The sequence below is a fragment of the Phocoena phocoena genome, chromosome 18 (assembly GCF_963924675.1).
Source record: "Phocoena phocoena chromosome 18, mPhoPho1.1, whole genome shotgun sequence".
Lineage (NCBI taxonomy): Eukaryota > Metazoa > Chordata > Mammalia > Artiodactyla > Phocoenidae > Phocoena > Phocoena phocoena.
In genome coordinates this window covers 19,306,516-19,333,730 of record NC_089236.1, presented here as the reverse complement: position 1 = coordinate 19,333,730, position 27,215 = coordinate 19,306,516, and the positions used below count along the sequence as shown (strand labels likewise).

At 37.1% G+C, this 27,215-nt stretch overlaps 1 protein-coding gene across 1 annotated transcript in view; it reads right to left on the bottom strand.

Annotated features, from left to right (window-relative positions):
* Nucleotides 1–27,215, bottom strand: part of SUCLA2 (succinate-CoA ligase ADP-forming subunit beta) — a 48,234-nt gene that overhangs the window by 5,919 nt on the left and 15,100 nt on the right. The window contains exons 3-9 of the mRNA XM_065895859.1: nucleotides 25,791–25,890; nucleotides 25,435–25,597; nucleotides 14,864–14,992; nucleotides 11,813–11,951; nucleotides 5,304–5,465; nucleotides 5,067–5,209; nucleotides 282–402 (exon numbers count right to left, since the gene is read on the bottom strand). Coding sequence (XP_065751931.1) covers nucleotides 282–402; nucleotides 5,067–5,209; nucleotides 5,304–5,465; nucleotides 11,813–11,951; nucleotides 14,864–14,992; nucleotides 25,435–25,597; nucleotides 25,791–25,890 — 957 coding nt within the window. The remainder of the gene's footprint in view (nucleotides 1–281; nucleotides 403–5,066; nucleotides 5,210–5,303; nucleotides 5,466–11,812; nucleotides 11,952–14,863; nucleotides 14,993–25,434; nucleotides 25,598–25,790; nucleotides 25,891–27,215) is intronic.

Here is a 27,215-nt window from a genome sequence, read left to right as displayed (position 1 = left end):
GGGAGATCAGCTCGGTGCTTTGTGACCACCTAGAGGGGTGGGATAGGGAGGGTGGGAGGGAGATGCAAGAAGGAGGGGATATGGGGATATATGTATTTGTATAGATGATTCACTTCGTGATAGAGCAGAAACTGGCACACCGTCGTAAAGCAGTTATACTCCAATAAAGATGTTAAAAAAAAATACAGCTATTTAAAACTAAATGAACCAAACCCCTTGGAATTATGAACTTTTAAGCAATGAGAGTTCACAGAACAACTGCAAGATCCTTTTACACTTACCTTGTAACCGTACCACAATAGGTATTTTAATTTCCAAATCCTTTACTGCCATGACTATACCCTGTGCAATAACATCACACCGCATGATTCCTCCGAAGATGTTGACCAGAATAGACAGTACCTGCCAATAAAATGTTTTAGATTAAAATATTAAAGGAATGACTGCTTTTCCTTCCTTCCCAAGAAAACACTAGTATCTGTGCCTTATGATAAAAGTTAATTTCATGGGAACATTTTCAGACCAAACAGCCATACTCTCTGCATGCAGCTCTCATCACTGAAGTGTGTGCAGTCCACCACCCAGCAAAACTTATTTCCCCTCCTTGGGTAATTTCAACACCTGGCTCACAGTCTCTTCTCTCCTGTCACATATTAACAAGACCTCCTGATTCCATTTACTTGTCTCCTATTAAGCATAGTCATTACCAACATTACTAACCCAGACCATGTTGTAAGACAACATCATATGCAAGATCTCCAATTTAGTCCTCATTAACTATCATCTCTTCATTTTTCCCCATCAACTCTACCAACTTTTCACACAAACCAGGCCCTCAAAATTACTCAACATCTGTATGGACACTCCTGGCTACACATCACATCCAAACCTCAGGGCCTATTTGGGTTGGCATTCTTTCATCATCACACCGATAGTCTGAATCGCTGTTCTTCTATCCTTTAGAAAAAACCTTATTTGTTTTTTAAAAAGAGGCTTAGTTTATTCAGCTACACTAGAACTTCTCAACCAGTGAGATAGAAATGGGTTATAGACACACCAAGATATTGTTCCCCTCACCCCTTAGAGCAGGGGTCCCCAAGCCCCCCCGGGCCACGGACCGGTAGCGGTCCATGGCCTCTTAGGAACTGGGCCGCACAGCAAGAGGTGAGCGGCGGGTGAGGGAGCGAAGCTTCATCTGCCGCTCCCCATTGCTCCCCCACCGCTCCCCATCGCTCCCCATCGCTTCCCACCACTCCCCATTGCTCGCATTACCGCCTGAACCATCCCCCACCCCACCCCGTCCATGGAAGAACGGTCTTCCACGAAACTGGTCCCTGGTGCCAAAAAGATTGGGGACCGCTGCCTTAGAGCAATTAGGAAGGTGCTGGGACGGCTAGCACCTTGAGCCAGTGGCCTCTGACAACAAGCAACCTTCCCCATGTACCTCCCATGCCCCACTGAAATGTTACTTTCTGTGAATGCCATGACAGGAAAAAAGTTGAGACACACTGAGTTATACTAAGCATTCCTTATCTTTACCACTATTATTTCTATACTTCAAGAAATAAAGGTCTAGAATTCATAATAGAATAGAATTCACAGTGGACTCTGGCACCCTCCCATCTCACCCCCTCCCGCCGCATTTGGGATAGCTACAGTACGCGCCACAGGCATCATCTAGCACTTGAGCCTCAAAGTGACTGGAGCTCTACCATGTCACTTTTACCTCCAGTCCATATCAACTGATTACTACCAAGGACAAATCCTTGACCTGACCAGAATGAATGTCTCTACAATATCAAATGTCTAAATCCCACTCTTGCTCAACCTCCTCTCCTTCCACTTAACGCCTTTCATCTCTAACTCTACCAAATCCAATCTTTTAAAGTCTCTAGTCCCTCAACCCCTTCCTAATCAACCAGTCTATCAGCTCTCCCCCAATCTGGCGTGCTTCACTATAGAGCCTAGAAGCCACAGCTGAGCAAATCAATGACACTGTCGTGGGCACACTCAGCTTCCTCATAGCCACTCCTCTCTCATACCCAGTCTACCTGCGTCCCCATTCAAATAATGCATGATTCCAGCCTATTAGTTTATCCATTCCAACTTCAAGAAAAGCAAAAGAGTGGGAAAAAACAAAACCAAACACCAAACCTGTGAAACATGAGCATAACCTGAAGAGCAGTATAATAATGATTCATCAGCAATAGTTTGACTCATTCCTTTCAACTTTCTTCATGAGCCTCCTATCCCACTTCAAACTCTCTAACTTCTAGCATATGATCTTCCTTTTCCAGTAATACCTTAAGGAGTAACCTCCTCTCCAAAACTAACCTCATCACTAATTACTGTACTGTGTCTCCTCCAGGTCTCCACTCCTTTAGCTATATTTACTCTCTTCTTTATCTTCAAATCTCTTCTCCAGCTAGAAACAACCCATCTTCTTGGTCTTCTACACAAACACGCATACACTGCACAGCTCTTCTCAAGCCGACCTCCACTCAACTGAGAGCACTACGTCCTTCTGTGCCTCCTCAGACCCCACCGCCGAAAGAGTAACTCTCCTGTATGACTCCACACCCTCAATTCCCAATCACAACTCAACCCACTGCAGCCTGGCCTCTGTCCCCCTCTCCTCTCTTTCAGCATCTAACACTACTGCCCATTCCCTTACTTCCCAGAACTCTTCACCCTGGCCTTTGATGTCACCACTCTCTCCTGATCTGCAACCATCTCTGTCAGTTTGTTCTCTCCCTCTTTTATTGGGTCTTCCTTCCTTATTCAATCCTTCAGCACTGGGTGGGAGGAGCCAGGTTCCATTCTTGGTTTCCTCAAATCACTTGCATGAGTCATATCACTAACACTTCAACTTTTCTCAATATACTGAGGACTCTCAAATACACATCTGACCATTATAGGAAGAATATCTTTACAACTATCTACCAGGTATAATTACCACAGGGCAAACTTAACACATTCATTCAAAAATACCAAATTTCTTTACTTTGCCTCTGACAGCACAAAAGATATCACCAACCAATGATTCTCTGCAGAAGTCCTAACCAATCCCTCACCATGCCACGCCCAAAAAGGAAAAAAATGAACTTAAGGATTCTATCTCAGCAGTGTAGGTTTCATTGCTTTATTCTTACTGACACTGCCTTTGTTATGGACCTCTTCATCCTTCCCAACAAGCAGGTATAATAACCAAATTGATCTCTCCTGCCAGTGTCTCCCTATTCCCCATTTCACCCTTTACTAGCAGAATTACCTTCTTTTTTAAAAATAAAAAAACAAAAAGGTAAGGAGTTGATATATGTATTTGTAAATGTGCTGGGGTAGAAGTATTATATTCAAAACTCCTTAGCTATAGATACAGGGATCTTCACAACTTGGGTCTCAATTTGCCAACATTACTTCTTATCATTCACCCCAATAATGCTATATCTTTATGCATAAGCATCTTACCAATCCATGAACACAGTGGCCCTCTCTGGACCCCATGCCTCTGCACATTTCCTTCCCCTTGCCCAACTCATTCAATTCTCAACACAGTTCAAGGTATCTTGATCCCTACCAATGACAAATTCTCAGTCTAAATTCAGTAAGACTAGTTACATGAAGGCCATTATCTTATTTCCATAAGCCTTAAAAAACCCACATTGGGGCTTCCCTGGTGGCGCAGTGGTTGAGGGTCCACCTGCCGATGCAGGGGACGCAGGTTCGTGTCCCAGTCTGGGAGGATCCCACATGCCGTGGAGTGGCTGGGCCTGTGGGCCATGGCCGCTGGGCCTGCGTGTCCGGAGCCTGTGCTCCGTGGCGGGAGGGGCCACAGCAGTGAGAGGCCCACGTACCGCAAAAAAAAAAAACAAAAAACAAAAAACAACCCACATTGGTCACACAGTAGATCTATTCCTTAAAAAAAATATCTGATGAATGATAATATGTCTGTTTCTTGGATCACAATGCTTCACATCTCTTGTATTCTGATAATCATTTATAAATTCGTAATTATAAATTATGGCATATCTATAATATGACAGATCATGCAAACATTACAATGAGTGTTTTAGAATAATACTTTACACAAAAAGTGCTCAAGAGATGTTAGCAAAAAAAGACTCAAAATGTGTGTATTGAGAGATATATATATGAATGGGTGAAATATATGGCATATGAATTATATCTTTTTTTTTTTTTGGAAGCCAGGTTTTTGGGGGTTTTTTTGGTTTTATTTATTTTACTCATTTATTTTTGGCTGCACTGGGTCTTCGTTGCTGCATGTGGGCTTTCTCTAGTTGCGATGAGCGGGGGCTACTCTTCCTTGTGGTGCACAGGCTTCTCCTTGCGGTGGCTTCTCTTGTTGCAGAGCATGGGCTCTAGGTGCACAGGCTTCAGTAGTTGTGGCACATGGGCTCAGTAGTTGTGGCGTGCGGGCTCTAGAGCGCAGGCTCAGTAGTTGTGGCACATGGGCTTGGTTGCTCCATAGCACATGGGATCTTCCCGGATAAGGGCTTGAACCCGTGCCCCCTGCATTGGCAGGCAGATTCTTCACTGCGCCACCAGGGAAGCCCCATGAATTATGTCTTAATAAAGCTGTTTCTAGAATGATACATATGCAATGTGCATGAGTGCATGTGTGAAATACATAAGCATTAACAAGTCTTAAAGAAAATAAATCAAATTAATAGTAACAAAAGCTATGTCTGGATAGAATTAAAGATGATTTTTATTTTCTTTTTAGCTTTACAGACTTTCCAGATTTCTGGCTTTTTTAGTCAACTAACAGCTCCAAAATTTTTTCTATAGTAATGGGTTCTCATGCCAAATCATTACCGTTTATAGTATTATCTAATACCATCCAGTATTTCTTCACCTTGTTTTCTAAATCACAATGGGAAAGTTTATCTTTCTTTCTTGCTAACTTTTATTTTATTGATTTCAGCAAATTTTTCCAAACTATTGAGGACTTTTGAACTTTAACACTCAACTACTATAATGACCACATTTACTAATTAATCAAGTTACTTCTCTCCATTCAAATTCTAAAACAGTTCTGCCCCTACCTTTTTATCTGAAGTGATAAGTTTAAATGCTTCTGTTACTTGATGGACTGTGGCACCACCACCAACATCAAGAAAGTTGGCTGGAGTCCCTCCATGAAGCTTTATTATATCCATTGTGGCCATTGCCAAACCAGCACCATTTACTATCAAGAAGGGAAAATGATTTGTATAAGCAACAAACAAAGAAAATAAATTAAGCTTAGCCAATCCAACTCTTAACATAAAAACAGGTGGTACCTAGACAGCCTATATTTCCATCTAGGCCAATGTAGTTGAGATCTGCCTTAGCTGCATCTTTGTCCCTTTCATCTTCCTGGGTCCAGTCCTGTAGGTCAAAGATTTTCTTCTGGCGATAAGCTGAATTAGAATCAAAATTGATCTTTGCATCCATACATAGCACTTTGAAGGAAAAAAATTAAGTGATGTTAATTTCAAGATAGACACAATAAACTATACAGTAATCAAATATTTTTGACTTCAGAAGAAAAACACACTTTGTTACTTACTGAAAGTATTTCAATTTATCTTCACAATTAATTCAAACTGTTTCTTGAAAAGGAATACGTGAAAATTAAAACTGCCCCATCAAAGTTACTGGTTCTACACCTATCCTAAGCAACAGATAAAGAAGGGGAAAAAAAACCCTCAAAAGCATTTAATTTTCTTTTTAATTACCAAGAATTAACTGTCCATGCTCCTAGCTAACTCCTTTGCTTGGGCCCAGGGTCTCAGCTCAAGGGGATTGTTCTGCTAATTCTGTCTTTCTTGCACTGTAAATTCCACCCCACCCCACTTTTCTATTGGCTAAATCAAACTGACTTGTAAAAATGCTGTTCTTTCCCCCACCTCAATAAAAAGAAAGAAAAAACTCTTTACTCCCTACCTCCCCCTACCCCCTTACTCTCCTCTTTCTATGCAACATAACTCACGGAAAGAGTTGTCTCTTTAAACCTGGGGTCAGCAAACTATGGCCTATGGGCCAGATTCAGCCTGTGCTGGGTTTTTTATGGCCTGTGAGCCTACAAAGGGTTTTATATTTTTAACATGTTATGAAGAAGAAAGAAGAAAGAAAGGGTAAAGGAAGAAGGAGAAGAACAAGTAGAGAAATAGCAGTAACTGAGACTACATCTGCCAAGCCCTGCTTAAAAAACTCCATATACCAGTACAAGTTTTTCTCCTGCCATTCTCTCTTAAATCCACTCTAATCAGGCTTTTACCTCCAGCACTCTACCAAAATGGCCCTTATGAAGGTTAATTCTCTGACTTTAGCTTTCAATATGTATTCTATCCCTTCCTTGCTCCAATGTAACTACAACTTTCTCCTTATTCCTGAACAGATAGAGGCTAAAAGAACTGAGCAGTTTCAGCTGTTGCACAAAACAAGAGACAAAGTTTAGAGTCAGCCAAATTAACTATTAACAACAAAAACCAACATTCTTTCAGAGGAAGCTGACAGAATTCAGTCTCCCAAAATGTCTAGTATACAACTAGAAATTACTAGATCTGTGAAGAAACAGGAAAATGTAACCAAAAGTAAAGAGACAAAGCAGTCAAACGAAACCAAACTCAAGATGACTCAAATTTTAAAGTATCAGAGGACTGTGAAATAGCTATTTTAAACATGTTTAATGATTTAAGGGAAAATATGGTCATAATAAAGCACCACATAAGTAATCTCAGCAGAAAATAAAACTATGAAAGGAACCATATTGAAAATTTGGAACTAAAAAGTACAATATCTGAAATCACTGGTGAATGATAATATGTATGTTTCTTGGATTGTGATCCTTCAGATCCCTTGTATTTTGATAATCATTTATAAATTTATAGTTATAAATTGTGGCATATCTATATATGACAAATTTTACAAATATTAAAATAAGTGTTTTAGAAGAATGCTTTAGTAAATGCAAAAAGTGCTCAAGATATGTTAGCAAAAAAATCTGCATATAACTTTACAGTTGGCCCTCCACACCTGCAGTTTTGCATCCAAAGAGTCAACCAACCACAGATTATGTAGTACTGTAATACATACTTATTGAAAAAAAAATCTGCTTATAAGTGGACCCTCATGGTTCAAATTAGTGCTGTTCAAGAGTCAACCGTATATCTATTAAATTAATAAAATTAACATGCCATTCAAAAAACAATGAGGAACACATAGTAAAGGCATTAATCCTTAGTAGGCCTCTAAAGTATATAGACTCAAGAAGATAAAGACAGGTTCACTCAGGTGATGGTGATTCTCCAATAAAAACATACTTGGGGTGAAATACCTAGGAAGCATATTTCCTGGACCTGAGCTCTGCAACAGTCAGTAGAACCAGCCACTGACAACTCTGCTAACAGCAAGGGTATGTGTAATATCAGTAAACAGAGCCCATACTCAATTCATAGTGTTCAAAAGAGGAAAAACTTTTAAGAAATGTACATTTTGGGTTTCTTCCCCCCTAGAAGTCACAAATGCACCAGGCCAAAATTAATTCCTTACTTGGAGATTTCTCTCAACTGATTTCAGGTCCATAGGTAAGATAATCAAGACAACTGGCATCCTGGGGAGACTAATATCAGTCCATTCTCTTTCATTCAGCTTTCACTGAGTTTCTGCCATGACCCTTGATAAAACGAAGTACATGGTTCTGAGAATATTATTGTGCCTGAGATCACTGTCCCTGGCAGTGGGAATGGCTTGAGTTTGGGGGGAGGGGTTTCTCCAAATTTGGTAATTGAGGGTCAAAGCTGTGATAAACTTATATGTATTATTAACCTTTTGTACACTTTTAGAATTCAGGCACATAAGAGATCTGAAATTCAAATAATATAACTTCTGAGATCACAAAGAAACTCTACCCATTCCTGTGACAGACAGTCCAAACTGCCATGGCTAAAAGAATTTTAAAACTATCTAGAATTCATAACCTCTCATTCAATCAAAATATTTACAAAATTAGAAAGAACATTCATTTCTTTGAACTTCTAACTCAGATAAGAGAATGTGACTTGGGACTTCAGTTCTCTAGGTCCTCTGGACTTTCATCACATTTGGACTTTAAATCCAGCTGTGTCTTTATGTAATCTACTATTAGAGTATTTCAGAGTATTTTAATGCCATAATCTAATCTCACTGATGAACTTTTGAAATTCCGATAGACAACCTGACTGAACATAATGTGGTGTCAGAAACAGAAAAGAATAAATTTTCAGAATTGAGCATAACACTTTCTTAAAGCTGATACTGGTGTACTATTTTGACCCATTTTAGAAATTTCTGGGGGTAAAAATCCAAACTACCTATAGATGCTCCCATATGATAGCCAAAGGAACAATGGCTGGGATTGGAAAGGCAGCCTCAAAGTCAGAACAAGATTACCCAAACAGACAGCTAACCTCTCCTCCCTCAAGAGCTCCACATCCACCCTGATAGATCACAGGCTTGATGGTTGAGCTCAGTGGGTAAAGAAAATACTAAGGAATGTTTGGGGGGGAGGCGGCGGGATCAAATCTTCCCCACTCCTGATGCTTCCTTTCACATTCACTTAGTATAAGATCTGTCTCTCACTGTCTCTACTTAATTCTTCCCAGAGGAAATGACGCAAATTATCTGTCTAGTTAATCTAGATATTATAAAACTAGGCATGCATAATTCTGCTCAGTCCTTCTTCCTCTTGGGAGTAAGCTTCCCACAGCGAGCAACCATTTCCAACTGCTATTCCCAAGGCATAGTCTATCCCTGAAAGGCCTGCCCTGTTAAAGCCTCATATTTGAATAGATTTATTAAGTCTGCCTAATGGTGTAATTTAGTTGTCGGATCCATTTTAGTTAGAACTCTGTCAGGGAAGATCAGTAATCACTGGAAGATCTCTCAGAAACCCCAATGATGGCAATGGTATGATAAGCTATTTAAGCAATTGTATTCAAATATATATATATATTTTTTTTATATTACTCTATGTTTTCAGAGCATTACTAGGAAAATAAGTCTAGAGTCTATAAGCTTTCTTCTTACAATTATTCAAACAAGTAAACCGGTACAAATTAAGAGGTATACTTCATTCTATGCAGCATATATGTTCCAAAAAAACTGTGCACAAAGGAAATAACTCCAAATTTAGTCATTCAAAATATCCTTAAACTACTATTTTAAGGAATACTATGATAATTTTCCCAAATGTATATTCTATCTTGTCATATGGTAACTTGGTACCAAAAGGAGACAAATATCTATATTTTCTATTTTTAAAAATATTACTTTTGCAACTCAGTATGAACCTTATAAATAAAACATATCAATCTGCATATGTTTATAACTACATAGTCTGCATTGGTCTAAAGCCTCCATTCAAAATATATAAAGAAAGTACTGTGAGAAATGTAGATCTGCTAACAGAGCCTGAGCTTGAACTCATCTGTAAAATAAAGCCTTCTCTTTTCCATTCCCACTGCCTTTGTTACCTCCTGCTTGGACTACTGCTACAGCTTCCTAACCTAAAAGATATACCTTATTGCTAATCTCTTCCTACTCCAATAATGCTGATATACTACTCTCTACCCAAAATATCCCTGTCATACAACTGTGTCATATGTAAGAGCACAAATTCTGCAGTTGACTGTTTAGATTCACTGCCCAGTTCTACCACTAGCCATGTGTCCCTGGGCAAGTCACTTAACCTCTTGGTAACTCAGTCTCCTAACCTATAAAATAAGGATAGTAATAGTATCTACCTCACAGAACTGTTATAAACATTTAATGAACTATAGGGGTCCATATCTGAAAAGTTCTTACAATAGTGCCTAGCATATAGTATTTGCTATGTTTTTGTTAAATAGAGGGAACATATTTTTTTAAATAAACTTTACTATAGGAAACCAAAGTATACTTAGAATACTTAGAAAACAAATACAACAATAGAATTAAAATCTTCAAATGAAGAACAAAATCAACAGTCTCTGTATACCGCAATAAACAGTAAGAAAATACAATGGCAGAAAAGATCCCAATCATAATAGCAACAAAAATATACTTCTACAAATAAATCTAAAAAGAAATATAATACCTACCCAAAGAAAATAAGTCTTATTTAAAAAAGTATAAATCAAGACTTACATAAATGGAAAAATAGGTATTTCTAGTTGGAAAAACTGATTACTAGGAAGATGTTAATTTTTCCCCAACAATTTATAGGATGAATACAATTCCAATAAAATTTCAGTATGGGGCTTCCCTGGTGGCGCAGTGGTTGAGAGTCCGCCTGCCGATGCAGGGGACACGGGTTCGTGCCCGGGTCTGGGAAGATCCCACATGCTGCGGAGCGGCTGGGCCTGTGAGCCATGGCCGCTGAGCCTGCGCGTCCGGAGCCTGTGCTCCGTAACGGGAGAGGCCACAACAGTGAGAGGCCCGCGCTGTGTACAGCAAAAAAAAAAAAAAATTCCAGAATGATCGGTTTTGAAACCTGACAAAAGGATTCTAAAGGTTGCCTAGCAATAGGAGTTAGTAATTTGACATCCAAGTACCAAATGCAGGACCAAAGGCTTCAAGGAGTTTGAGAACCCCTAAACTGCATGAAAAACAGTGCATATGCACATGCACACATGGGAACACTGGTGCAGACTCCTTGGTGAGGCTTACTCGCTTTCATGCAATTTTCACTGCATTTCTTAAAATTTGTCCTTGACCCACAAAGGATTAAGTAATGCCAATCTAAAAGAATAAACAGGTAAGAACTGCCTCCCTTAAAAAAAAATATCGGTTTCATACAGATAATTCTCCTTCACTGGACACTGCATTTTTAAAATGTGCATCAGCCCTCACTCTTTAAAAAAATTTAATTATTTTTAGTTTTATAAACTACCTCTACAATCACAAGAAAATTTACTCATTTTTCTTTATACAACCATATAAATGACCAGCTAAAAATTGACTTCTATAATAATGACTATAACTAATTAGAAGTATAAAAGTGAAAGAGATCTACAAATGCTTAAGAAGATTAGAAATGTCCAAAGAGACTTGAAACAAAATCAAACAAATTACAGCAACAGAAGCAATTAATGTAAAATATCAAGAAAAATTTAGGCTACAATAAAGCAACTTATATTTTTAGAAAAACTATACATGGAAGGCATGATAATTCAAAACCTGATTTACCTTTTAAACATACGTAAAAGAAAAGCTGTCAAAGTGACAAGCTAATCTTACTTCCCTAATATTAAATGACTCTAGCATCAGAATACACACTTAGTACAATAACAATCATGGTGTCTCTAAAGTTTGAAACCTGGGGAGACTAAAATGGCTAATTCCCCCAAACTACAACTATTTATTCACTACTGTAGTGGATACTCTAATCCATCACTGCCCAACAGAAATTTCTGCAATGATGAAATTGTTCTTTATGTGTGCTGTCCAATACAGAGCTGTCCAATACATGGGGCTACAGAGCACTTGAAATGTAACTAGTGCAACTGAGAAATATTTTAATCTTATATCATTTCAATTAATTTTAACTGCCACATGTGACTGGTAGCTGCCATACAGTGCAGCTTTAACCCCTCTGTGTGTACATAAATATATATTTAAGGTGTTTGTTTTAAAGGGTCTCTTTAATATTTGTTCACATTCACTCTTTTCATTATAAAATAAGCTTCTACATAGAAATGAGTTCACTTCCTTATGAGTTCAACTTCCTCAGTGAAGAATATGATAAGTGGATAAACAGACAATCAATGTTTGATAAAAGATACTTTACCAGCTCCGTCTGAATCCTCTACCATTGGATTTATTTCTACCATGGTTGCATCATATTTCAGAAAAAGGTTGTAAAGCTTGATCATGTTTTCTGCTGCAGAATCCACAATATTGGCTGGAAATCCCATCTTCTGTGCAAGCTGAAATTAATTTGTCTCTTTATTATAGGAATGCTGTATACATCCAGTCAACATTAAATTATTACAAATAAAAAACCTTGTAGTTTATCATTTAAATAATAAACATGACTCATTTATGGTCAAACATTAATCACTAAAATAGCATCTACTATCACTAAATGGTTAAACAAAAGTTTTTATTCAAAATCCTCACAAAGCAGGTAGTATGCCCATTTTACAAAGAAAGAGATTCAGGGCTTCCCTGGTGGCGCAGTGGCTGAGAGTCTGCCTGCCGATGCAGGGGACACGGGTTCGTGCCCCAGTCCGGGAAGATCCCACATGCAGCAGAGCGGCTGGGCCCATGAGCCATGGTCGCTGAGCCTGCGCGTCAGGAGCCTTTGCTCCACAATGGGAGGAGCCACAACAGTGAGAGGCCCGCGTACCGCAAAAAAAAAAAAGAAAGAGATTCAGAGAGGTCAAATGACTTGTCATTCGCCTCAATTCCTGTTCCTGTGTTATTCCATAGCCTCCATACTACCACTAAGCCTTATAGCCAACCTAAACTGAAAATAGAGACTTATATTTTATTAAAACTACATATAAAAGGCAGACTGATAATCCAAATGGTCCAATGGCCAAAATATTAACTCACCCTATTTTACCCTTTAGGCAATTTATGAAGAGTGTCTACCAAGCAATGAAGACATATCCAGTCAAACAAGTATTATCCCATTCATTCAAAAATCTACTGAACACCTAATATATGCTAGATTCAAAAGACATACAGGTACTTAAGCTTCTAATCTAGTAGAAAAGTTTACAGTCTTGAGCAGAGATTCCTCCCTAAATATACCTGAAGAGCTTTTTTTTTCCTTTCAATTTTTATTTATTTATTTATTTATTTTTGGCTGCATTGGGTCTCCGTTGCTGCACATGGGCTTTCTCTAGTTGTGGCGAGCGGGGGCTACTCTTCGTTGTGGTGCACGGGCTTCTCATTGCGGTGGCTTCTCTTGTTGCGGAGCACGGGCTCTAGGCACGCGGGCTTCAGTAGTTGTGGCGCATGGGCTTAGTTGTTCTGTGGCACGTGGGATCTTCCCGGGCCAGGGATCGAAACTGTATCCCCTGCATTGGCAGGCAGATTCTCATCCACTGTGCTCTTCAGGGAAGCCCTGAAGAGCTTTTTTTAAAATGCATACACCAAGGTCTCAACCCAGAAGTTGTGGTTCACAAGTTCTATAGTGGACCAAAACTCCATAATATTTTTAAGTTGTATAAGCAATTCTGAACCACTGGTATAGAAGCCACATGTCTCTTTTTTTATCCTAACTGTTGCAGCTGATCAGGAAACCTATGGAGTAGTTTTTTCCTCTCTTCCAATTGCTATCTAAGGCTACAATACATCTGACTTTCAATAACAGAAAATATTAAATTCTTTGAAAGTGAATGTGATTCTTGCAAGAAGACAAATGCAAATAATCAAATGAAAATAAAGTGGATGATCAAACTAAGAAATGTAATTTTGGGTTAAAACATTTCAAAAAAAAGAATAATGAGAAATAAAGTACCATTTCATTTAGAAAGATTTTCACTAGGTTACAATCTACTGTTTTAAATGTAAACACCTGAGAATTACAAAAGAATTCTGATCAGCCCAGTATGAAGTTAGTTTGTCTAGCACTGTGCTGGGAACTATTTCTGTTCATCCATCACTCAAAAAGGTACAATCTTAGTAGATTATTCCTTCAAGTATTCTTGTAAATCAAGTGTTTTCTTTCTCATTTAAATTTAAGTCTCCAGTCATCACTCTCACATAACTACCTAATGAATCAAATCTCTGTCCCCTTTAAACATTTATACCATTCACTTGCCTAAATGACTTTCTTCATGCTTTAGCAGGGAAATCTCTGTATCAAAGTTCCTGCTCTACTGTACTTCAATACCATAAGCTTCTTTTGACAGTTTCCTAATAAGAGATGTTAATTTCATTCAAACTTTAATATTCAAACTTCTTTTTAAGATGGGTCACTCATTTTTTATATATAAGCTAAACAATTTAATAGCAGTATTACAAACATTAACAAGCAACTCTCACAGGCCATAATACTGAACTTCATGGTTAAGTTTTTCTTTTGGGGGGCTTTTTTTGGGTGGGGTGGGAATCGAATGGGAAGAAGAGGCACACAAGAAGGATGGTACAGAAAACTAGTGAAACTGTAGGCAAAATTTACCAAGTATGTACATACACTGAGAGAAAGTCCACAGCTTTAAACAGATTCTTAAAAGCATCCATAAAACCCCCCAAAAATAAAATCACTGATCTATCGTAGGGATATATGAGACAGTGTCCCTACCATTCCATACAACTTACAGGAAATAAAGGGGGGACAGGACATGTTAAATGCCACCATGGGGATGTAAAATCCAGACTATGAAAAACAATAAAGTATAATTAACCCAGGTTCTTCAACAAAATGAAAGAAAATGGATGAAGAAAGTGAGGGAAAGGAAACCTATAAACTAGAAGAAGACCCACGAGACCTATTAACCAACCACAATGAAAGAACTTATGTGGATCCCAACTCAAACTGTAAAAGAAAAAAAAAAATTGAGACACTTAGGGAATTTGAATGGCTGGGTAAGTGATGATATTAAGAAGTTATTGTTAGTTTTACTAGGGATGGAATGGTATAGTGGCTATTTTAAAAGAATCTTTATCTTTTAAAGATACATAGTAAAATATTTATGAAGGATATGAAGAAAAACGCTTTAGATACTTCTAAAAAGTTGCAATTTCAAACTACATATTAACATGCCTTGACACTCAAAAAAAATTTTTAAGAAGTTTTGTCAATCACTTCACTTACACAGTTAATTCTCTTTAAGGGTTGCAATTATCCAATCAAAAGCTAGAAATGTTTCGGAGTACAACATACCCGAACAGCTTGTTCCTTTTTGATGCCTTCTACAATATCAATAGGTTCTTTAACTATGGCCTCAGGAGTCTCAGCAGCAACATCTTCAATGTTGACACCACCTTGAGAACTTCCTATCAATACAGGACCCTAGCAGGAGGGGAAACAGACAAAATATCTAGATTTTATTTTGGAACCGTCAATAAAATCTTAAAATCTATTTGTGTACACTATCAGACTTATACATCTATCACTCCCCACTATTTTTAAATTCCCTTGAGAATTTATCCTTGCATCACCTGCACAGTGCCCCCCCTAAGTGTTCAATTGAAATAATGGAAAAGAAGTGAAAAGGAAGAGGAAGACAATGGCTCATCTGTGAGGGAAAAAGATTAAAAACAGATACAAACGTATACCAAACAACTTAATATAATCATATACATATGTGAAATATAACCTATGCATTTTTCACAAGAACTGAAGGGACATTCAAGTATTGTTTAAAGAACATTAAAAAAATCTTAAAACAGTTTACTGATATTTAATAGGGAAAGCCTAATGAACAAAAGGTCCTGATTTTATAAGCTCTAGCCCTACTAGAAGTCAGTAAAAAAGAAAGCTACCTACCTTGAAAGAATAGCTCTGGCTATTATCATGAGCAATATAAGAAGGTAAGATGATAAATACCAAACAATTAAGTTAACTTTTAAGTCTTCTAAAATCAATCAAGAAAAAACAAAGTAAAATTATCTAATAGATTTGCTAATACATGCACAAAACCAGAAATACTCTTAACATGCAAAAACAAGGAAATGGTAGAACCATGCTACTGAAGATTATTTAATGCATCTGGAAAGGAAAATGATCTCAGCAGTGTAATCTGGGAAAAAATAATACAAAACCTTAGATTCTATTCTCAACTGTGTTTTTTTTAACATAAAGTGTGCTTAAATATGCACCCTCCCACTATTCACACAAGCAGAAAAAAGATAAGAAATAAAACATTAAATGATAAGACTTTTGTTATTTTATGTGTCACTATTTTAAAAAAAATTTCTACAGTGAATATATTATTCTTAATCCAGAAAAAAAAACCTCAAAAGACTAATTTCACTTTTCTATCCCAGTACCTAAGTGTTTCAGTAACAAATTCATTTCAAGGTATAATGTAAAGGAATAATATTATATTCATTACTGTTTGGAGAACAATACAGTCTTTCAAATCCTCAAAATATGGCAACAGCCGAAGGGACCAGGGTGGGGAAGGCAGGGTGGTGGTGGTGGTGGTGGTGGTGGTGGTGGTGGAATTTATTATTTTTTAAAGAGAGTTAACTGTTATTTAGGCAAAAAAAGATTTAAGTATCAGCCCTCCAGGAGAAAAACTGGGTGGTTGAGGAACAAGGATGGGTGGAAGATTTGTATTTCCCTGTACATCTTTGTACCTTTTAAATTTTATACTGCCTGACTAGATTTCAATATACATGTGTAATAAAGAATTTGGCTGGCCTTTGTCCCCAGTGCATGGGAGGCAACTTCTAAACCCTCCCCTACATCTGAGAGTTTATGTTAATGAGGTGACTCACAATGGACCCCTAGATAATACAAAGGAGATGACTCAGGTGGGCACTGACCAGGTCAGAAAGACTAATGATGTGATTAGAAGGTTGGAGCTTTGAGCCACATGATATCAGCCTACACTTCCAAGAGGGAAGGAGGCCTGGAGATTAAGTTTAACTTAGTGGGCAATGATTCAGTCAATCATTCCTACTTCATAACCCCTGCACAAACCCACTGCCACTACCCAAAAATACTCTGGACATCAGGGTCAGCAAGATGGTGGAAAAGAAAGCCCCAGATTTTGCTCTCCCACAGAAACACTAACTTAACAACAACAATATATAACGCCAATGCCTATTAGAGAAAACCAGAAAACAGTTAAGAAGTTGCAGTACTCCAAGCAAGTTCAACTGCAAGGAAATGGGTAAGAAAAGTCATTTTATTTCATCTAAGTGAGCCCCTCCCCCAAGCCAACACAGCTCAATATCCGAGAAATAGCCCAATGTGGGGCTTCCCCCTTGGGAGGGAAAGAGAAGAGTGAAATGTGCATCTAACATTTCTGCTTTTCAGGGGTCTGTCCAAGGAACTGGTTTCTGTCTCACCTGACTTGGAGGGCTAACAGGGAACCTGCAAACTCTGAATGTCTTGTGGGGGAGAGGCACTGAGAACAAAATAAAGCTCAGCAGCTTGTGACAGCACCAGAGAACTTGTCATACTATAGATAGAAGCCAACACAGCTCACCAAAGTTGGAGAAAAGTACCCAATTCATGGCTTTCTTTTTAACAACTCAAGGAAGTAGAAAAAGAAGAACAAACTGAACCCAATGTTAGCAAAAGGAAGGAAATAATAAAGATTAAAGCAGAAACATATGAAATAGAAATTTTTTTAAAAAACAGAAAAAAATTAGCAAAACTAAGAGTTGGTTTGTTAAAAAGATCAACAAAATTGACTAACAATTAGCTAGACTAAGAAAAATAGAAAAGATTCAAATAACAAAAATCAGTAGTGAAAGAGGAGACATTACAACTGATGCCACAGAAGTGAAAAGGACCATAAGAGACTACTATGAACAATCAAACACCAACAAATTGGGTAACCTAGAAGAAATAAATCCCTAGAAACATACAATCTAGCAAGACTGAGCCATGGAGAAATAAAAAATCTGAACAGAGCTATAACAAGGAGACTGAACGAGTAATCGAAAACCTCCCAACAAAGAAAAGCCCAGGACGAGATGGCTTCACTGAAGAATTCCACGAATCTTTCTCAAACTATTCCAAAAAAAAAAAAGAAAACTGAAGAGGAGGGAACACTGCCAAACTCATTCCATGAGGCTAGCATTACCCTGTTACAACATCAGACAAAGATACTACAGGAAAACTACTGACCAATACCCCTGATGAATATTGATGCAAAAACTCTTAACAAAATACTAGCCTACCAAATTCAATAACACGTTAAAAGGATTATATATCATGATCAAAGGGGGTTTATTCCTGGAATGCAAGGATGGTTCAACACAGGAAAATCTATCAGTGTACCACACCACATTAATAGAATCAAGGTCAAAAAAACCACATGACCATCTCAATTGCTGCAGAAAAAGCATTTGAAAAACTTCAACACCCTTTCATAAAAACACTCAACAACACTACATCAACATAATAAAGGCCACAGATGAAAAGCCTACAACCAACATCATATTTGGTGAACAACTAAAAGCTTGCCTTTTAAGATTAGGAAAAAGGCAAGGATGCCCATTCTTACCATTTTATCCAATATAGTATTGGAAGTCCTAGCTAGAGCAACCAGACAAGAGAAAGAAACAGAAAGCACCCAAATAGGAAAGGAAGAAATAAAATTACCTCTGTTCACAGATGATATGATCATGCATATACAAAACTCTCAAGAATCCCCCCCAAAACTGGCTAAGAATAAATGAGTTCAGCAAAGTTACAGCACAAAATCAACACACAAATATGCCTTGCATCCCTATACACTGACAATGAACAATCTAAAAAGGAAATTAAGACAATGATCCAATTTATTGATATAATAGAGTCAAAAAGAATAAAATAGTTAGGAATAAACTTAACCAAGGAGACAAAAGACTTGTACACTAAAAACTACAAAACAACGCTGAATGAAACTGAAGAAGACACAAATAAGTAAACATCCTGTGTTCATGGATTGGAAGACTTAATATTATTAGAATGTCCAATACTACGCAAAGCAATCTACAGATTCCATGCAATCCCTATTAAAATCCTAATGGTATTTTTTCCCCAATACAATCTTTTTTCCACTGTCCATTTTTTTGCAAAAATAGGGGAAAAAAATCCTAAAATTCACATGAAATCTCATAGGACCCTGAATAACCAAAATATCTTGAGAAAGAAAAACAAAGCTGGAGGCCTCTTACGTCCTGATTTCAAAACATATTACAAAGCTATAGTAATCAAAACAGTATGGTTCTGACATAAAGACAGACCTCAATGGAAAAGAATAGAGAACCCAGAAATAAATCCTCATATATATGGTCAAATGGTCTTCCAAAGGTAACAAGGCTACATAATGGGGAAAGGACAGGCTCTTCAACAAATGGTATTAGGGAAACTAGATACCACATGCATAATAATCAAGTTAGACCCTTACCTTATACATATACAAAAATTATCTCAAAATGGATGAAAGACCTAAATGTAAGACCTGAAACTGTAAAATTGGAAAACACGGGGGAAAGATTCATGACATGGGATTTGGCAATAATTTCTTGAATAAGAGAAAATCACAGGCAACAAAAGCAAACTATACAAATGGGACTATATCAAACTTAAAAACTTCTACACAGCAGAAGAAACAATCAACAAAAAGGCAACCTAGAGAGTGGGAGAAAATATATGCAAACTGTATGTGAGAGATTAATATTCAGAATATATAAAGAACTACAACTCAACCAGAAAACCAAACAACCCAATTTAAAAATCGGCAAAAGACTTGAATAGACATTTCTCCAAAGGAAATACACATCTTAGCTTAGGATGCTATAACAAAATACCAGACTGGGTGGCTTAAACAACAGACATTTATTTCTCACAATTCATGGTTCACACCCATACTAATCTCCTTATCAAATGGTTCTTCAGCCACACCCTTCATAACTATCTTCCAAATAGCTTCCTAGTTTTTTGCAATATAGGCAGGGTGAGAATTTTCCAAACGTTTAAATTCTGATTACTTTTTGCTTAATAATTCCTTCTTCAATTCATTTCTCTCTTCTCAAGTTTTACTATAAGCAGTAAGGAGAAATGAAGCCACCCCTTCAATACTTTGCTTAGAAATCTCCTCAGCTGGGACTTCCCTTGTGGCACAGTGGTTAAGAATCCACCTGCCAATGCAGGGGATATGGGTTCGAGCCCTGGTCCGGGAAGATCCCACGTGCCGCGGCGCAACTAAGCCCACACTCCAGACCCCGCGAGCCACAACTACTGAGCCTGCACACCACAACTACTGAAGCCTGCGCCCCTAGAGCCAGTGCTCTGCAACAAGAGGAGCCACCGCAATGAGAAGCCTGTGCACCGCAATGAAGAGTAGCCCCCACTCGCCGCAACTAGAGAAAGCCCATGCACAGCAATGAAGACCGAAAGCAGCCAAAAATTTTTTAATTAATAAATTTGTTTAAAAAATCTCCTCAGCTAAATATTTAATATCATCACTCCCAAGTTCTACCTTCCACAAAACACTGGAACATGAATACAATTCAGTCAAATTCTTTGCCACTTTACAACAAGGATCATCTTTTTTGCATCATCTGAAGACATGTTCTTCATTTCTGAGACCTCACCAGAATGGTCTTTACCATCCATACTTCTACCAACATTCTGTTCATGATTATTTATATAATCTGTAAGAAGATGGAAGCTTTCTCTGTATCTCTACTTTTTTCTTTCTGAGTCCTCACCAGAATCAACTTTAAAAGTCCTTTCATGGCAATCGCAGCTTTTTCTAGCATGTACCTCAAAACTCTTCCAGTTACACAGTTCCATGACATTGGCAGTTAGGGCTTCAATATATGAATTTTGGGGGAGACATAAACAATCAGTCCATAACAACATACAAATGGCCAACAAGCATGTGAAAGGGTACTCAATATTATTAATCATTGGGGAAATGCATATCAAAACAACAATATAACCTCATACCCAACAGGATAATTTCTGTCAATAATAATAATAGTGTTTGTGAGAAAGTGGAGAAAATGGAACTCTTGTACCCTGTTGGCAGAAATGTAAAATAGTGGACTCACTGTAGAGAACAGTATGGAGGTTCCTCAAAAACTTCAATACACGATCCAGCAATCCTACTTCTGGGTATATATCCAAAAAAACTGAAAACAGAACCTCAAATAGATACTTCCATGCCCATGTTAAACTGCAATATTATTCATAATAGCCAAGAGGCAGAAGAAACCTGGATGTCCACCAACAGATGAAAGATAAAGAAAATAATGTACATACATACAGTGGAATATTATTCATTCTTTAAAAGTAAAGAAATCTTGACATATGCTACAATATAGATGAACCTTGAGGACATTATGATAACCAAAATAAACCAATCACAAAAAGACAAATACTGCATGATTCCACTGATATGAGGTATCTAAAGTAATCAAAATCTTACAAAAAGAATGGTGGTTGCCAGGAGTTGAAGGAAGGGATAAAGGGGAAGGTGTTTTTCAATGGATACAGAGTTTCAGTTTCACAAGATGGAAAATGTCCTTGATCTGTTGTACAACAATATGCACAAAGTTAACATTATTGTACTGTACACATAAAAGCTGTTAAAGATAGTAAATTTCATATTCTATGTTTTGACCACAATTTAAAAAATAAAAACAACTCGACTAGAAACTCAGTGGGCTTTTGTGGTTGCCAATATTCTGTGTATTGTCACATATCAATATGTCAGGAGGGTGACACATCCCTGAAGCAAATGGAAACTTTATGCTTGGGACTCTCCCAGACCTTGCCCTATGCATCATCTGTCCATTTTGCTGGTTCTGATTTGTATCCTTTGGCAATAGTGAAACTGTAATCACAAGTGTAGTATTTTCCTAAGTTCTGTGAGTCATTCTAGCAAATTATGAAACCTGAGGGGTACTAGGAGTTCCCAAACTTGTTGCCAGCTCGTCAGAAGTGAGGGTGACCTGGGGACCCCCAAGCTTGAGGCTGATGTCTGAAGTGAGGGCAGTCATGTGGAGGACTGTGCCCTTAACCTGTGAAGTCTGGCTCAATTCTGGTTACTTGGTGTCAGAGCTCACTGCAACAAACACAAAAAATATTTAATAGAAGAATTCATTGTGCGTTTCTGAGACTAAAGAAGAGAACAATGGCAAGCTTAAATCAAGGGAAATGTTTGAAATTAAAGTCTAATTTTTTACTTTCTCTATAAACTTCAAATGAAAAGGTATTCATCATTTTCCCCTAGAACGGCAATTCAAAATTATAAGCTTTTAAAGAGATCTAAAGAGAGAAGAAAAAACTCAGATTTAAGAGGAATCTATCAACTACTATCATGCTATTAAAGTAAAATATAGATAAATGAATCTACTGTCATGCTATTGAAGTAAAATATAAGTAAATTAATCTACAGATAACCCCCAAATACAATTTTATTCAACTGAAAAGGTAGAATCAACAAACTTTTAAAGTATTTGAACATTTTATTCTAGTTTTACTGTCCTCTTCTTTTCATATCTACTGATAAGAGAAGTGAAGAGCCACATAAAAGGCAGCACTACTGGGGGAAAAACGTTTCTCACTAAAGTAATGATTAGATCTCCAAGAGTTCGCTATAAGTTAGAGAAAAGTCTAAAAAAAAATACATATGAAATAATAAATATATAAAAGAAAGTGAACAAATTCTCTTTGTACCAATTCCCTGACCAACTAGAAAGAAACCCCAAAATTTATAGCCAATTAGAAGAAAGCTTACATAGGTAAATAAAATAGAGATCAGTTAAAACAATGACTGTAGTTTTGCATATCATGACTGCTGAATGAACTGGTGCTTCTGTTTAAATGATTTGGTTTTAACTTTTAAATCTTAGTAATAAGCCTTCAGAACAATTTAAGTTCTAGCAAAGAACTGTAATTTCAAATAAATTAATAATGCTATTTTCACCTTCTTAACCTAAATTCCTCTTTTCTTGTTGGTCTTACAAAAGGTTTTGCCTTAAAATGGATTTGAATTTAAAATCATATGACAAAGAGGCCACTTAAAATAAGTATCTCGGGCTTCCCTGGTGGCGCAGTGGTTGAGAGTCCGCCTGCCGATGCAGGGGACGCGGGTTCGTGCCCCGGTACGGGAGGATCCCACATGCCGCGGAGTGGCTGGGCCCGTGAGCCATGGCCGCTGAGCCTACGCGTCCGGAGCCTGTGCTCCGCAGCGTGAGAGGCCGCGGCAGTGAGAGGCCCGCATACCGCAAAAAAAAAAATAATAATAATAATAAGTATCTCTTTTTAAGAAAAGTATGGAAAGTAAAATTTGGAATTCTCACAGCACATTTTATATTTAATCCAAGCAAAGTAAAAAACTGACACAGTTAAACGTACCATTCATTTACAGCAGATTGCAATGTTTTACTAGGAAAATAAAGCAGCAAATGTGATTTGTTAAATCAGATTTGTCTCAGTCCAGAAGTTCCCACCAGGCACTGGGAAAATGTTAAGAAATCTGATTTTTAAAAAGTACCAAAACACAGAATAGGAATTTAAATTGATTTTTTTTTTTTGGCATGTCAACCCCATGGTACATATCTGCCCAGGCTTCCTGATGCAATACATACAAAGAATACCAGTAGAGTTTATGATTCATCTTCTGAAAACAGATAAGCAACAAAAGCAATTTTTAAAGATCAGTTAAGTCCTCAACTTCCCTGGTGGCGCAGTTGTTAAGAATCCGCCTGCCAATTCAGGGGACACGGGTTCGAGCCCTGGTCCGGGAAGATCCCACATGCCACAGAGCAACTAAGCCCGTGCGCCACAACTACTGAGCCCACGTACCATACATGCTCTTCAACAAGAGAAGCCACCGCAATGAGAAGCCCACACACGGCAACAAAGAGTAGCCCCCGCTCACTGCAACTAGAGAAAGCCTGCACACAGCAACCAAGACCCAACGCAGCCAAAAATAAATAAATAAAGTTTTTTTTTAAGCCCACATATTAAAAAAAAAAAAGATCAGTTAAGTCCTAAGCATATGACTTTAATTCAATCAAAATGGGCTTTTCTTTTTAAATAGCTGACTTATTTTTTGTCGTTTAATAGGAACCTGTCCAGAGGGAATCCCAAAATAGTTCTTTTTACCCCAGAAGTAACACCAACCAACTCCACATTGGCCTAATATGATAGCATCAAAGCACATTATAATGTCTTTGGCCAGATAGTTCAACTAGTACTACTGAATTTTTAGCATGAATTATTACAACTATATATTACTTGTACAAATGAAATAAAAACATTTTTCCTTAATAAGACTCAGAGCTCTCCAAAAATTCAAGTTCTTGAAATGAATTCAAATTTGATCATTTTTCCTAATGCTTTAACATATCTTTAATACAATATATTCACTGTGTTATATTCATATCTTTAATAACACATATTCAGTTTGCTACATTTATTCTAATCAAGATGAGCTACTCTGTGCAATATTACAGGACTCATATCTCAAACTGTCCAGGCACATACACCTTGTTCCTGGCTACAACAGAAAGTAAAAACATTAATAACAAAATGATAGATGTTGATATATAACATCAATGAAAAGGAAAAGAAAATGTAGTGAAAATAAATGAATTTGTAAAAACATAATTTTTGCAAATATTTGTAATATATAAGGTTATTGTCATGGGATTTCTAAAGTAACTTACAAAACTAAATTCTATCACATAAAGAAACCTACAGATGTAAAGACATCACTTACAAACGAAACAATGTTCTTTAATCTTATATTCTGAGTGGGTTTTTACTATCATCTAGTGTTATACCCTAAAAAATACTTTCTTATAAAAATTCAAAGTTACAAAAGATATTTTATAATATCACTCAAACATTACAAGAAAACTTAATGAACTGTAAAAAAAAAAATCACAATATGGAAAATAGCTATTTTTAAAAGAGCTGTTTTATATAAGAAAACATTTTCATGACCCCCTAAAATTTTTGTTACATTACTAATTACGTAATTAGTGATGTTCTACATCAAATCCTGACTAGGGCTACCAAATATGTACCCAGCCTGCTTCAAAAGACAAGCTAGTTACTACACAGATTCAGCTCATAAAAGTTAACCAATGCACTCAAAAAGCCAGATAATTACACCATAAAATCACTGTCAATGCCCTTTCCAAGCCCTAGGTCTATGAAGGAATTTTCTCTTCATGTGATGCCTTAAGTTCATTGCTAGCATTCTAAGTTCCATAAAGAGAGCAGAGCAGAATAAGGTTATCCTCCTTAGAAGCATCCTGTTTCCTATTGAATGTCATCCTTGAACTTACCAAGTATCAAATCCTCTTGTGAAACAAACCGCAAACTATCAAAAATACAAAGAGGTTGAAAAAGAAAACGATGAAGCCAGGGATACACATTCTCTTAGTGGTTCCAGAGACTTTCTCTTTGGTTAGAACATCTTACTGTGCTAGAAATTATTTTCTCAGTCTATGGAATCTGAAGGTGAATCAGAAATGATTTAAGCTGCTCTTAGCAAATTAACAATTTGGAAATTCTGTGGATTTTATTTCAGCATGGTTTTGCCTACAGTTTTTATTACCACAATATTATAGTATTAAGTCTGATGGCATTAATCATGTTGGTTTTTAAAAATGACATAAAAATATTGTTCCCATGACATATACAAATAGATTATGGACCATACCTTTTTAACCCTTCCTATACAAATAGAAATAATAATCAACTTTTGAACTTGAATGTAATAAGATCATCCTAAATGTATCATGTCTACAATTACTCACTTGAAATGACCTTTCCATTGTAATAGCAAAGTAGTATTCTCTCCTGGGATATCTTCGCTCACAAACCAATACTTGATTGCATATTCTGCCCTTTTCTCCTGTTTGCTTGGTAAACAACTTTCTCCCAATCATCTGTGAGGAAACAGCTTTTGCTTCTTCTGGACTAAAATAAGAAAAAGAACTCAAACTCTTTTCTCCTCCAACTGAGAAAAATAAAAGCACATGACAGGCAAAATCTTACCTCATCTAATATTTAAATCTCAGTATTTTTATCAATTCAATAATAAGGGGCATCTTTTACAAATTTACATTGTTTTCTTTAATAATGGTGTCTGTATGTGTAAAACATAACTTACGAGAAAACTATCTTCACTCCCCCTTTGAGGCCACTTTCAAATGTTCCTTTTCCTCTACCACCAGCTAAAACTTGTGCCTTTATCACAACATCTTTTGAACCTAGAAGAAAAACACTTCTATTAGATACAAAGCATGGAGCAGCATGCAAAACACAATATTTTGTTATTAAAAATACATATTAAGCAGTGTTATTAAATGTAGTAAAGTCTCATTTACCCACAATGTCACAAAAGGAGGCATTCCATGTATATATATTTTCTAGATTACAACACTAAAACATTCACCACCTAAAGACCCACAAACTTAAAAGAATGAGCCACTCATATTAAGCCATTTCTTAAAGCATACTGAAAATAATTTTACCTTTCCCTGATACTTTAAATATCTAGTACTTTGCAAGGTACTAAAAGTACAAAATTGAGGGTCAAATGTCTTCCTAACAATTTCTTCCCTCTATTGATATGTAAACTTACTACACTACGACAATTTGAGTTATAAATGCTGCTTTGAGTAGAAATGTACCATGACTTTCAGGGAAAGTGCCACTATTGATACCAATTCACATTGTCCCACTAACAGAAAGTCCTGTTAATATACATTCTTGAGCTGTACTGTTGTGAGAGGACTATCAGGAGTTAAGGTATGTTTATCAAAAGATTCTAGAATGTTACACTTCTAAGTCTTTAAAACATTTTTTAAGAAATACTCTGAATTTTTCTTCTTTAACAGGTAACTGGTCTGTCTCTTTTCTTCCCCTTTCTAACATGCTGAAGAAAATTACCAAACTAGCTGTTTAAGCCTAGGTACTACTCTTCATGACCCAGAGCAATACATCTTAGAGGGGCATTCTGTCTCCCGAGACAGGCAGAATTTCAAAGCCTCCTCATGTCGCTTCTCATGGTATTTTGCCCATACTAGCAGTGTAACACCAATATTACATTATGAAAAACAATTAACCTTTGAGGTCAGGGTTAAGGACATTGTCTTATTCGTTGTATCTCTAGCACAAAGCAGTTCCTGGGATATAACCACCACTCCATAAATGTGTATCTGAATAGGCTAAAGATGGGAATTCTACTACTGGGGAAAGGCCACTCTCTAATGCACATATACCAAGCTGAACGAGAGCTGATCAAGGAGGTAACAAATAGCTTGTGATCAAACAAATAAGAAATGACCCAAAGTTAACAAACAATTACTACAAAACGTTTAGAAAATTAATGATATAAATGTGTCCACACTGGAAGTGTACACTTAAGTCAGAAGATAGCCCTATGAATCACTCCAGGCAGTTTCTTTTAAAAAAAAAACACTCTTTCTCATACTCCACATCCATTCAGTCAGGAAATCATAGTGGTTCCACCTTCAAAATGTATCTAGAATCTTGACCACTCTTCATCATCTCCATTTTAGGCCCTGGTCCC